Source organism: Columba livia, chromosome 16, assembly GCF_036013475.1.
Source record: "Columba livia isolate bColLiv1 breed racing homer chromosome 16, bColLiv1.pat.W.v2, whole genome shotgun sequence".
NCBI lineage: Eukaryota > Metazoa > Chordata > Aves > Columbiformes > Columbidae > Columba > Columba livia.
In genome coordinates this window covers 4,445,017-4,457,049 of record NC_088617.1, presented here as the reverse complement: position 1 = coordinate 4,457,049, position 12,033 = coordinate 4,445,017, and the positions used below count along the sequence as shown (strand labels likewise).

The 12,033-nt window shown below is 55.5% G+C and overlaps 1 protein-coding gene across 1 annotated transcript; it reads left to right on the top strand.

Annotated features, from left to right (window-relative positions):
• Nucleotides 1-278: 278 nt before the first annotated feature.
• On the top strand, nt 279-11,785 carry EMILIN3 (elastin microfibril interfacer 3). Its single transcript, XM_065031913.1, has 4 exons — nt 279-604; nt 3,363-3,485; nt 6,416-6,663; nt 7,223-11,785. The coding sequence occupies exons 1-4, from the start codon at nt 414-416 to the stop codon at nt 9,142-9,144; spliced, it is 2,484 nt and encodes an 827-aa protein (XP_064887985.1). The 5' UTR covers nt 279-413; the 3' UTR covers nt 9,145-11,785.
• Nucleotides 11,786-12,033: the final 248 nt, after the last annotated feature.

Here is a 12,033-nt window from a genome sequence, read left to right as displayed (position 1 = left end):
CGGAGTGGGGGTGCAGGTCCCTTCTAGCCCCCCCGGGGCCGGCAGCGCTCTCTTCCGAGCTCGCTAGAGGCTGTGCGTGTCGAGCTTCAGCACCGCGGGGGCTGCTCGGGGGGCGCGGGGGGATAATAGGGGTGGATGCGGTGGGGGGTGGCAGCCGGGGGGCTCCGCTTTGTCTCCCCGCCCGCGGGGCCGGGGGTCGGCGGCAGAGGGAGGGCGGGAGGAGGAGCGGGGCCCGCCCCCGCCGGCGCGGTACAAAAGAGGTCGGGCGGGCAGCGGAGCAGCGTGTGCCGCCGGGCAGGGCCGGGCAGGGCAGGGCCAGCAGGGCAGGGCGCAGCGGGCGGCGCTCCGGTCCCCTCCGCAGCGCCGTCGCGGCGGGGCCCGCAACCGTCCCGTCCCGTTCTGCCGCCGGGACCATGCGGCGGGCGCTGCGCCGTCGCGGAGCTCTGCTCGTCTGGCTCTCTCTGGGGACGCTGCTCGCCCTCGCCGACGCCAAGGGCACCTTCTATCCTCCCGCCGCTCCCTTGCCCTACGGCGGCAGGTACAGCCTCTACACGGCCGGTTCCAGCCCGCAGCTCGGCCCCGGCAAGCCCGTGGGCAAGCACAAGTAAGCGACTCTCTGCGCGTCCCCGTCCGCGACCGCGCAGCCCATCCCGCGGGCACCGGGAAACGCTGCCGCCGGGCATCGGCCCCTGGGTACCGCTGCGGGGCGTTCCAGACACCGCCTGCCGTCGGGCATCCCTTACCGAGCACAGACCGCGGGCACCGGCTACCAGCCACAAGTCTGGGCTCAGCGGACAGTGTCCCTGGGGGACTGGCTGCCGCAGGCACCCCTTAGTGGGTACCAGCTCCTCCCTTAACAATCATGGGCACCATCTGCCAGTTGTTGGGCCACGGGCATCATTTGCTGGGCATCTGTCCCCTGGGTACCTGCCATGGGCATCCCTTGCCCCACACCAGCTGCCGGGCACTGACCAGGGGCTGGCATCCAGGGCAGACCAGGGGTGTCCACATGTCTTGGGGCACCCCCTCTGCTCAGAACAAGGCTGGGGGGGCCGCTCGGTGTGGCAGGGTGCAGGGGCTGTGTTTCCAGGAGGGAGCAGGCTCGGGGGGGTGTGAGTGCTGTGGTCCTGGGTGGGACAAGGATGGTGGTGGAGTGTGTTTGTGGGGTAGATGCATGTACCTGTTCTGCATGGCACAGGGGTGTGATGTGCAGGAGGGGAGGATGGCAGTGCACAGACCTACACATGAAAATGCAGATTGGTTTGGAGGAAATTTGCTGATTTGCTTGTAAAGCACAGACTTGCTGGAGTTTAAATATGTTTTCAAGTAACCTGGAAAGCTCAAGCAGGCGAGGAATGTGTGCTTTACACGTAGTACAGACCTTTTCCATTCAGCCGCAAAAAGGCTGTTACATTGGTGGGGGGCTCTCTTCCCTCCCCGCTTGTTTGCTAGAACTGTTTCTTTTGGGCTTCTTTGAAAACAGGAGGATGTGGTGTTATGAACAAGCTGAAATGAATAAAGTAACATTTGAGACGAATAATACTGGCAGTGCCAGTGAGAGCTTTCCAAAACCCATAACATTTTCCAGCTGCTCACTCTTAAAACATCAGTCTGGAGCTATAAAACTGCCAGCCGCAGGTGGGTGAGAAGGAAAGGGCTTTCTGAGAAGGAGAGTGAGCCAGAACCTTAGCCAAGTAGTCACAGGTAGTCAGTGTCTGTTACTAATGGCTAGTAGATCTGTCCGTGTTGGCTAGTAGCTTAGTTAGAGAGGGAGTTAGCAGTGTGTTTGTAAATGTATCCTGGATTTATGGATAGACAGTGATTCCAAATTTCCACATGCACACACACACATGATCTCCCTTCCCTCCAGCTGAGAAAAGTGGCTGGCCTTTGCTCTCGTGTGGCCCTGTGTGCGGACAAATGACTCATTTTTGAAGGAGTGGGGAGCAGCACAGATCCCTGCACAAGCGCTGAGCCTGGCAGCCTCTCGCCCAGGCAGAATCTGCCCAGGCAGCCCGGGCAGGCCGGCAATGCTGGGCGCTGCTGGGAGTTGCGGTGCCCATCCCAGGGGAGCAAAGAGGCTGGTGCTGCTCCTGGGGCAGCAAGGTGAACGTGTTGGGGGTTTGCGGTTGAGGGCTCCCTGCTGGAAGGGAGCAGGGAGAGCCAGAGTGTTGGAGGGAGGATGAACCTGCTTGTACCTTGCAGCTTTGCCAAAGGAGCTCCTACCCCATGCAGGTGGAGGAGCCTGCTTGGAACCTCTGGATGGGGTCACTGGGGCTTCATGACGTGTCTTGGCATGGGTGGGGGATCTACTTTGTCTTCATGTGTTTGCCATTGGTGCTTGTCCCTCCTTCACCCATCATTCCTCACTCAGAGCCCCACTGCTCTGTCTCCAGAGGGTGACAGCTGGGGGGGCTGCGCACACAAACACACATGTGCACGCTCACGTGTCCAAACAGGCCACAGCACAGTCCTTCTCTGCAAAACCCTTCTGCTCCATTGTGACTGTCCCTGTCCCTTCCCTTGCTTTCACCTGCCAGAGATGTCTCAACACCATCCAGACCATCATCACGCCAAGCCTGTGAGAGCTGGGCTGAGGCCCTGCAGCTCATTTCTGTGGTCAGTCTCGAGGCTGCTCTTCACAGCCATGCGATGGCAATGCCACGGGATCCTGGCTGCTTCCCAGCCTGTGGCCAGGCAGCTGAGCTGCAGTGACCCCAGCTTGCACAGGGAGAGCCACGTCCTCCTGCCTCACTGAACACCTCCCAGCACCTGCAGCTTGTGCCAGCCCATCTGCTCCATCTTGCTGACCCTCCATCTCCACCTCAGCTCTACTCTGTGCGCCTGTGCCCTCCTCTCTTCCCGCTCTGCCATCTGCCACATCCACCTGCCCTTAATCCCTGCCTCGCCGCACATCCCTGCTGTCCCTGCCCCTGTAGACCAAGTCCATCTGCTCCTGCCGGCCACCCTGCCTTCATCTGGAACAGCCTTGGCCTCCATCTGTTCTACCAGTGCTTCTGCATCCTTCCCACACAGCCTTCCTCCCAGTCACCTCATCCTCAGCACCTGGGTTTGCTACTTGCCTCAGGAGAGGTCCTGTGCCTGGAGCTGCTGGTGCTCTATTCCCACTCCCTGCACTCCCCCAGACCTCCTGCTGTCCCCATCCCCAGTGGGTGGGGTGGGTGATGCCCCTTCCCAGCAACTGCACAGGCTGGGGGGTCCCCTCACATTGCTGGCCCCTCCAAGACCTCACCACAGTGTTTGGCAGGGAGGGCAAATCTGCCTGGGGATGGGCTGAATAGCTGGGATGCTGCTGCCTGCTGGGGCAGGAGGTGACAACGTCTCACTGTGCTTCTCCCTAGGAGCTACTGTGCCTACGTGGTGCAGCGCAATGTGACGTGCATGCTGCAGGATGGGGCTGAGAGCTACGTCAAGGCTGAGTACCACAAGTGCAGCTGGGGACCCAAGTGCCCAGGGAAAGTGCTGTGAGTACGGGGTGACGCTGGGACACAGCTCCCTTCCCCTCCCAGTTTCGCGTTGCTGCTCTCCTTGGGCTCCTTCCCACCATCAACTCCCATTTTCCAGGGAAAGGGGCTGAAGGGCTTTTCCTGGATGGGGCGGGCAGCGCTGGGGCAGCGGTGGTGGAATGAAACAAGATGGGATCTGTCAGGAGGGAGAGGGAGCTCTGTCCCTCATCAGAAATCAATCAGAAGACCATGGGAAGCCGTGAGGGAACATGTGTGTATGTGCAGGGAAGAGTTTTGTCACAGACCTGCAACAACTTGGCAGCAAGACGGCAGCGAGGTGAGAGCTTGACCAAGAGGAGGAGGGAACGGAGCCTGTGGGTTGGGGGTGGCTGAGGGCTTTCTGCCCCACGAAAACATTTGCAAAACTTTCTGCCACCTCATCAATACCAGAAGGTAACACCCTGCCATGCTGAAACTAGAGCTACAGCCAGGGCGGGGTGGACACTGGGTCTTTGTGCTTTGCCACCCCCTGCAGCCCCTCAGCTGGGGATGATGCTCCTTGCAGAAATGCTGCACTCTGCATCCTCCCTGTGCTTGCTGAGAGCAGCAGAGCTGAACACCAAGGAAAACCAGGCTGAGAGGGGCTTTCGTCGGAGCCTGGCACCCCTCCTGTGGCACTGGCACCCAGTGCTGCAGCCGCCCAGGACTCACCACATGCCAGCGGTGACATGGGCTCAGCTCACAGCCTCTCCTGGCTCTTTCCTTGCTCCCATCAGAAGTGCTTTAGCAGCATTTGCAGACTTCAGGACATCCTGCAACCACTGGTACCCATGCAGAGGATCCTCAAAGCCCCTGCCATCTCCTCTGTGTCCGCTGCTCGGCTCCTCCAGCCCTTCGAACAAAACCAGAGCCAAACCAGGGTGTTTTTTGAAAGCAGCTGGACCTGCAACAGCCTTGGATGCTGCATCCTTGCATGAAAAGGAAATATTGTTTTTCCACACACTGGGGCCATCAGCTAATGTTTGTGCAGCTGCAATAAATACTTCCCCTTGCTGCTGTTTGGAACAGAGGGACAAGGCTCTGGGCTCCTCTACAGAGGCCAGTCTGACACAGAGAAGGTGCTTTGCCTTCTGGATGCCATCCTGGTCCTCACTTCAGCTCCTGACAGTGGCTGGACACAACGATCTCCTTCAGCGGTAGATCTGGGCAGGCTTCTACACAGTAAGGAAAGACCACAGAAAGTCAGCAGAGTCTGGGAAGAGGAATAACAAAAAGAAGAGCTTGCGTAGAAGCTGTCCCATGCCTTTGGGAGACTGCTGATGCTGAGAAATTTTGAAGTGATTCAAAGAACAGAGGATTTAGGTTTGCTTTCTCTTCCTGCCCTGCGGTTTGTATGGAGGTGGCTGTATCACCCTGGGAATCATGTGAAGTGGCATTGCCTGGGGGCTGCAGCTTGGGCTAGGAACACCGAGGACCTGGGCAGGGATGGGGGGACAGGGGTTCAGCCCCATGTGCTGCCTTGAGCAATGGGATAAGTGCGAGCACCTCATGCAGCCCCTCTGTCTAAGGGATCTATTCACAGATGGTTGTGTCACCTCCTCAGAGACCTTCAGCTGAACATGGTGGAGAAGAACAAGGACCTGATTGTATGTGTTGCTGCAAAACAGCAAACTTCAGGATTTTCAGGCCCTGGTAAATTCAAATAGGAAATTTCCAAGAGGCAGGTTCAAAGGATCAGCGTTTCAGGGGTGGTGAGAGACGTGCTGTCATCAGCCCTGTGCAGCTCGGCTGGCAGGGGGGGCCATGGGGGCTGCTGGGGTCCTGTCCATCCCTGCCACCCCACAGGAATGTGCCACGGAAGAGCCAGGAACAGCTAGTCCTCCCCGTGGGGCTGGTGGGACCCCACGTAGAGCGAGAGCAGAGACGGGGAGTGTCTGTCCCACTGGGCAAGGAGGTGGGCTCACACCTTTGTTTGCTGTGTAAGGGAGGGGGACAATGTTGTGGTGCCCAAATTGGTGATGGTGAAACCTCCCAGGGCATCCCAGCTGGGGCAGGAGGAGGTGCAAGCAGTCGTCCTCTGTGCACACCTCGTGGCATGAAGTTGAACTTTGCCAGGGCTCTGCTGCTCCACTGCCAAAGCTCTTGCTTGCAAGGCTGGCCCAAGCCACATAGGCTTCCCACCAAACTGATCCCTCCACAGATGGAGAAAATACCTTTACAAAGGTATTTCAACCTTTCTGGAGGCTTCAGGACAGGACTAGAGTTAAGATGTGGGTTTTTACCCCACTAGGAAAGTCTCTAGGTCTATTTAAAGTGCAAAACACACCAACAAGCAGCCCAGACCCCTCTTGGAAGTGATCTGAGCTTGCAGGGGTTTTGGAATCGCTTCCATCACTTCATCTCATGTTCCCGCAGGCCAAAAGTTGCCAAACTGTGTGGCATCTGTCACAGTGGTCATCTATCAGGCCAGAGACCACAGCAATACACTTCTAGCTGCTTTTCTAAACTGACATCAGGAGTCCCAGCTTAAAAAAAATCCAATAAACGAAGAAAACCTCTCCAGAAACCACAGATATATAAGTAATGTCTCTTCTCAGATAGACCTTCCTCACCTCCAGGCTACTTCTCAGGCTCATCTGGTTGTGTTAACAGTTTGTTGGGGAGAACTGTACTCTCACCATGTGCCAGCACACCTGCACCTCATGGTCCAGTCCTGGAGAGAGTAAGCACCAGAGTCACTTCCCTCGGTGGATGCTGTGATGGCGCACTGAGCTGTGGTGCAGCAAGAGCTCTTGGAGGAGCTGGGTGGTGGTCTGCAGGTGCAGCACATGGCCCTCAACCCGGCTTTCCCACACCCAACAAGACACATGGTCCTGCTCTTCTCTATCGCTTGATGTTGAGGTTGCTTCTCTAAACTGTCTTCTCTTTTCCTCCCCTGTCCTGGAAAGGTACCGCACCTTCTTCAGACCCAAATACAAGATTGGCTACAAGACAGTGACTGAGCTGGCCTGGAGGTGTTGCCCAGGCTTCATGGGAGAAGGGTGTCACGACAGCCCGACCGACCAGCCCGGCCTCCTGCCCCAACATCCCAGCCCTAAAATGCCTCCGGGGCAAAAGATGTTTCCAATCCCCAGACTGCCTCCCCATCCAAAAAGCCACCCTGACCTGTTCCCAGGACCAAAGAAGAATCAGTATGGTGAGATCTCGCTCCTGCTTCACATCCCCGGGTTACCACACCAGCAGCACGCTCTCAAACCTCTGGGTTCTCTGTGTTCCAGCACAGGGCATGAATTTGGCAAACCTGTGGTGGGTGACCTGCTTCCTGATCAGACAGACACCTGATATTTGGTTGCTTTGAGGGTCACTTGCTTTTTAAATATAGTTTATTTCAAAACGTGTTGCTTCAAAGTTGCCTTTCCTTGTTGCTTTGAAGTGTTTTTTCCATTATTTTGGGGGTCAATAGATTGTGTCTCAATATGAAACTCCCCGGGTTCTTCTCATCACCCTCTGTTGAACTTGAGAGCAGAGGGTTTGGTTCCGCACAGTGAAAGGAAAGAGGGTTTCCTGATCAGCTTAGGAAGAGATGTTAGGGAAAAGGAGGAAGGTTGGGCTGACACCTGGCTGAAATGACAAGAAGAGGGAGACAGGAGCTAATGTTAGTATGGAAATTGACTCAAATCTAGAAGACAGCCTGGGAGAGATGTCAAAGGAACACCAGCCCTGACTGTCCCCTCTCTCTTTCTTTCCCCGTGCAGGCAGGAAGCTGCCCAGTCTCTTTGGGGACCGCCTGGACCGGCTGGAGGAGGAGGTGAGACGCCTTTCCCAGTCCTACGACAGCCTGCACACCATGGTGAGTGGCCTGGGGGACCGCCTGCGCCTGGCCATCCAGGAGGACACCACCAAGATGATCGGCTCCCTGATGAACAGCCCGGGCGCGCCTGACTCAACTGTGGGTTTTGGCATCATTCCTGATGGCCTGGTGGACGTGGCGGACAAAGCCGACATTGCCACTTACCCTCCCGTGGGTGAGATCCTGACCAAAGTGACGGAGGTGAGCGACGTGCTGAAAACCAAGGCAGATTTGCTGCACGAGGTTCGCGGCATGGTCCTGGACCACGACGGGCAGATCAAGCATCTTCTGGAGTCAGCGCGGCCCTCGCCCCTCACCTCCATTGACCTGCTGGAGGAGTACGTGGACACGCGGCTGAGCAACCTGCGCGGAGAGCTGCTTGACGGCTTCGAGAAGAAGCTGGGCAAGATCCAGACCACGTGTGATTTCCGGCTCCAAGAGGTGCGGCAGCAGTGCGAGGAGGAGAAAGCTGCCAACCTGCGGCTGCAGCAAACGCTGGATGGGAAGGAGCTAGAGATCAAGAAAGAGATCTCCCAGCTGGAGACCCAGATCCAAGGGCTGACGGTGGTGGAAAGCTGCTGCAGCAACCTGGACTACCTCACCGATCGCATGAACATCCTTGAGAAAGGCCTTCACAGCATCTCCGAGTCCCAGAAGAATTTGCACTCACAGCTGAATGGAGAAATCTCCACTGTCACTCTAGGGAACCTTTTTGAAGGGCGCTTTGAGGACCTGGAAGCCAGACTCAATGCTACAGAGAGAGAAACAGGGAGCTGCTGCTCTGGTATAGAGGACAGCATGAGAGGCACGGTGGTGGCAGAGGTGGATGGCATGAGGACTGCCTTCGAAGACAAAATGCAGACCCTGGAGGACAGGTTCATGACCATCGTGGGGGAGCTGAACAATGTCAGTTCTCCCATGGGCATGGATGGAGCGGTGGTGCCCGTGTTGGAGGGAGAGCTTGCCAGCATGAGGAAACGCACGGATAAGACACTGGAGGTGTTGCAGAACCGCCTCATCACGCTGGAGAACACTTGTTCCCTAGGCTGCTCCTCCGCCTCCAAAGATGTGGAAACCTTCCGGACAGAGATCGAAGACTGCCAGAACAAGAACCAGGACCTGCTTCTCCGGATGGACAGCAATTACGACCTCTTGCGCAAGCTGAACGCCACCATCCTGGAGATCCAGCGGCGAATCGAGGAGGAAGCATCAGGGGCTTTGCAAGGGGAGATCACCTTGCTAAAGATCAACCTGAACACCGTGAGCAAGTCTCTGACAGGGCTCAAGGACTCTGTCTCCCAGTACTCAGACACTATGTCACACGTCAACTCCTCGCTGGATGAGCACGAGCGGAAGATCGAGGATGAGGTCCACTCCATCCAGGAGAAAATCAATGACCAAGGCTCCCAGCTCTTCTTCAGCAACCGGCGTGTCCTGAACCTCAAGGGAGACTTGGAACGACTCAAAGCCAGGATCATCAGTGACCTGAGCTCCTGCAAGAGTGTGGGCCATGATCTGCAGCAGGAAATCGCCCACTTTGATGAGCGAGTGGCTCGGGTGGAGAACATCTGTGGCCGGCTGGGTGCCGTCACGGGGAGTCTGGATGGCATCAGGGACGAACTGGAGAAACACACAGGCAGTTTGTGGGACTACATGGACCACATGAACGGGACCCTGGCTACCCACTCTCAGGAAATAACGGGACTGAAGGACAACCTGCTCGACTGCCAAGCCAAGGTCTCCGAGCTGTCGGAGCAGGTCAGCCACTTGGAAGAGCGGGCAGAGGGGCAGCAGCTTCCTGCTCCTCCCCACGAAGGACAGGATTAACTTATATCACACAGACTCGCTCCAATGTGACAACAGCTCTTGGGATATTTTTTTTTTAATGAAAAGGTAAATTAAAAGCTGCTACAAACCTTTTTTTTTTTTGAAAAAAAAATCTCGCTGGCCCCACTTTTCCATAACTCCTAACTCTGTTAGGGTAGTCACCTCCCAACGCCCAGCAGCTGGGTCTCTGCCTCCTGGCCGGGGGCGTTGCTTCGTTGCTTTGGCTCCTGGGCTGACGACCCCAGAAGGATAATTCAGGAGGAAGCTGGAGACGGGAACGCTTTTTTCATTTTTGTTTTTTTTTTTTCAATTTTATTTTTGAGGATTTATCGCTTCTTGGAGAACACAACCCTATAGTTGTCAGTTGAGGAATGGAGTTTCTCTGACCTAAAGACCACCTGTGTCTTAATGCAGGGACTGAGCAGAGCCAGAGCTCCTTATGGGGAACAAAACTCACCCCAGGAATTGTGGATTTCAAAGAACACATGTATTCACACATCCCCCTGGGAACTGCCTTCCCCTCTCCGAGACAACAGCCCTCCTCGTGTATGGTAAATCCATTTATCCTGTTCCCTCCTTCATGCAAACACACATGCCTTATGGAGCATATGAGGATACGCGTTGGGAAAACACACTATGCATATATATATATATGTGGCATATATATATATATATATGTATGTATTTTTGAACAATCCACTGTCATGGTGCTCATTCAATTTCCACGTTTCCTCTTGCTGCCCCCACCTCCCTTGCCGTATTTTGGAGAATCTCGCTGAGCAGCTACAACCCACTGCACCAGCATTTGGGGACAGGTCCTGTGGGGGGGTCGAGTGCATCTGCCACAGGGGCTACCGGGCTTTGTACCCTCTCTGTGGTGACACCTGGGACTGACACGAAGGGGTGTGGAAAACTTGTGTCTTCCCCAAAGACACATGTGTGTCTCTGCTGGACACGGAGTAGTCCCTCCCTCCAGCTCTAGTTCTCTCCTGTTTTTGTTTCTCAAACTGTGAATGCGGTTTCCCTCATCTCAGCCCAGGGCAGGAGAGCTGCAGCCACTCCAGGGTGTGAGAAAGAGGCCTTAGCCGCATCCTCCTCATGTTCCTCTGAGCCCACTGGGCTGCCACAGCCCCAGGGCCCCGCACTGACGTGCAGCGCTGGGGACAGGGAGCAGGGCAGCTCTCCAGACCTCTCCTCAGCCTGGGAACGGCAAAATTATTTTCTCAGCTTGGCTCTAGTTTTCCATGACCATGCAGGCTGGAGGAGGCTGGACATGTTCCTCAGCAACTCCAGCCTTGCCCTACGGAGCTGGCACCTGGACTGCGTGGCTGTCGCACACAAAACCCACCTCACCTGGGGAGCCCGGCATGGGCGTCCTCTGCTGCTCAGCCAACGGGGACTTCATTACCAGAAAGGATGAAGAGGAAATTAAAGAGCCTCCATCTTAACAGCTCTGGCACTTTATAGCAGAGGAACATATTTTCTAGCAGCTCAACATTGCAGCTCACCAAGCCCTCCCACGCCAGCCAGCCTCCAGCTCCCACCTCATGCCCATCACCCTCAACTGGTCATCCCTGCTCTTCTGCACCCCAGTTCTGCCCCTGCTCCAACCAGCTCAAAGCAGCACCAGCTCCCAGCAGAGATGCATCCAGCTGCATTTGCTCCCCTGTTTCCTCCCAGAAAAACTGGAAGATCTCCCTGAAGCAGATGCTTCCAGGCTGGGGAGAACCACAGGGATCACCGAGTCCATTTGGCTGCATCATGTTACCCTGATGTGGTAAACACTCTTTCCTTTGCCAGAGGAGCATGGGCCATCAGCCGTAGGAGTAGAGAGAGCTGTAGGAGGGAGAAGGGGCCTGAGGTCCCACCGCTCACTGAGCCCCACCGGATGCTCGCAGCACCAGGATCCGCTCGCTGCTCTGGGATTTGCTGTTTTGGAGCTATGCTGCAGCTGCTGAGACACTTCTCCAGTAGAGAAGCAACCTCCAGCTGCCTTCAGGCACCCTGCAAAACCTGCTCTTAGACAAAAAAGAAGCTATTTCGTTTCCCTCAGCCCATGGAAGGAGTCTCAAGTCAGCCCTTGGTACTTTGCAATGGAGCATCCTGCCCACCTCCCCACGTCCTCTCACAACAGGGAGAAAAAGGGCTGCAACAACCAAAGAGAAAATGAAGCCAAGGGCCAGGCTCAGCACTTCCCATGCCTGGGGTAGAGAACAGCTGAACAGCACCAGTTTCCTCCAGTACAGAGGGAGCTGGGACTGGCCATAACTAAACTAGGACAAGGAAGAAGTCTGACCTTCCAGAAAATGGTGCTATGTTTGAACTATTCCTGACTAGTCACTTGAAGCTATGGACAGCTTGTATTACAGTTCTCAGCTATTCATGTTTAAAAAGTGAAATGAACTTGGTACAAAAGAGGGCATTTTTAAAAAATTTTGGCTTGCTGAGAGGGAAGGAGATTGTGCCTGTGTGGTTGTCTTTGCATGGGCAGCTTTCCGAGGCAGTTGCTAACTGATCCTGGTAAAAGGCTGTGGTTTATTGTTTTTAAAACCTTGTACATTTGTTCAGATTTTAAAAGCTGAAAAAGTGTTTGTACTGGAAAAAAAAAAAAAATATAAAGTATTTCTTGCTGAGGTTTCCAGGATCAAAATGATTTGTGTGGCTTTCAGAAATGTGGAGTTAAAGGCTGAAGGCAGGCAGACTAGGACATGATTTACACTCACACACAGCGGTCAGGGAAGGAGAGGTGGATGCAGGACTGCAAGAAGGAAGCCAGCAGTGCTCCTGCCTGTTTTGGTTTGCGTACTTACAGCTGAGAGCTCTCAGAGCAGGAGCACCAGGCTGAACACACAGCAGTGCTGGCACCCCGGTTTCAGAGAAGTCCCCCCC

Coding starts and splice junctions, on each gene's coding strand:
- EMILIN3 (XM_065031913.1), top strand. CDS start 414: ATGCGGCGGGCGCTGCGCCGTCGCGGAGCTCTGCTCGTCTGGCTCTCT. Junction 3,486..6,415: donor AAGTGCCCAGGGAAAGTGCT/GTGAGTACGGGG, acceptor TGTCCTGGAAAG/GTACCGCACCTTCTTCAGAC. Junction 6,664..7,222: donor ACCAAAGAAGAATCAGTATG/GTGAGATCTCGC, acceptor TTCCCCGTGCAG/GCAGGAAGCTGCCCAGTCTC.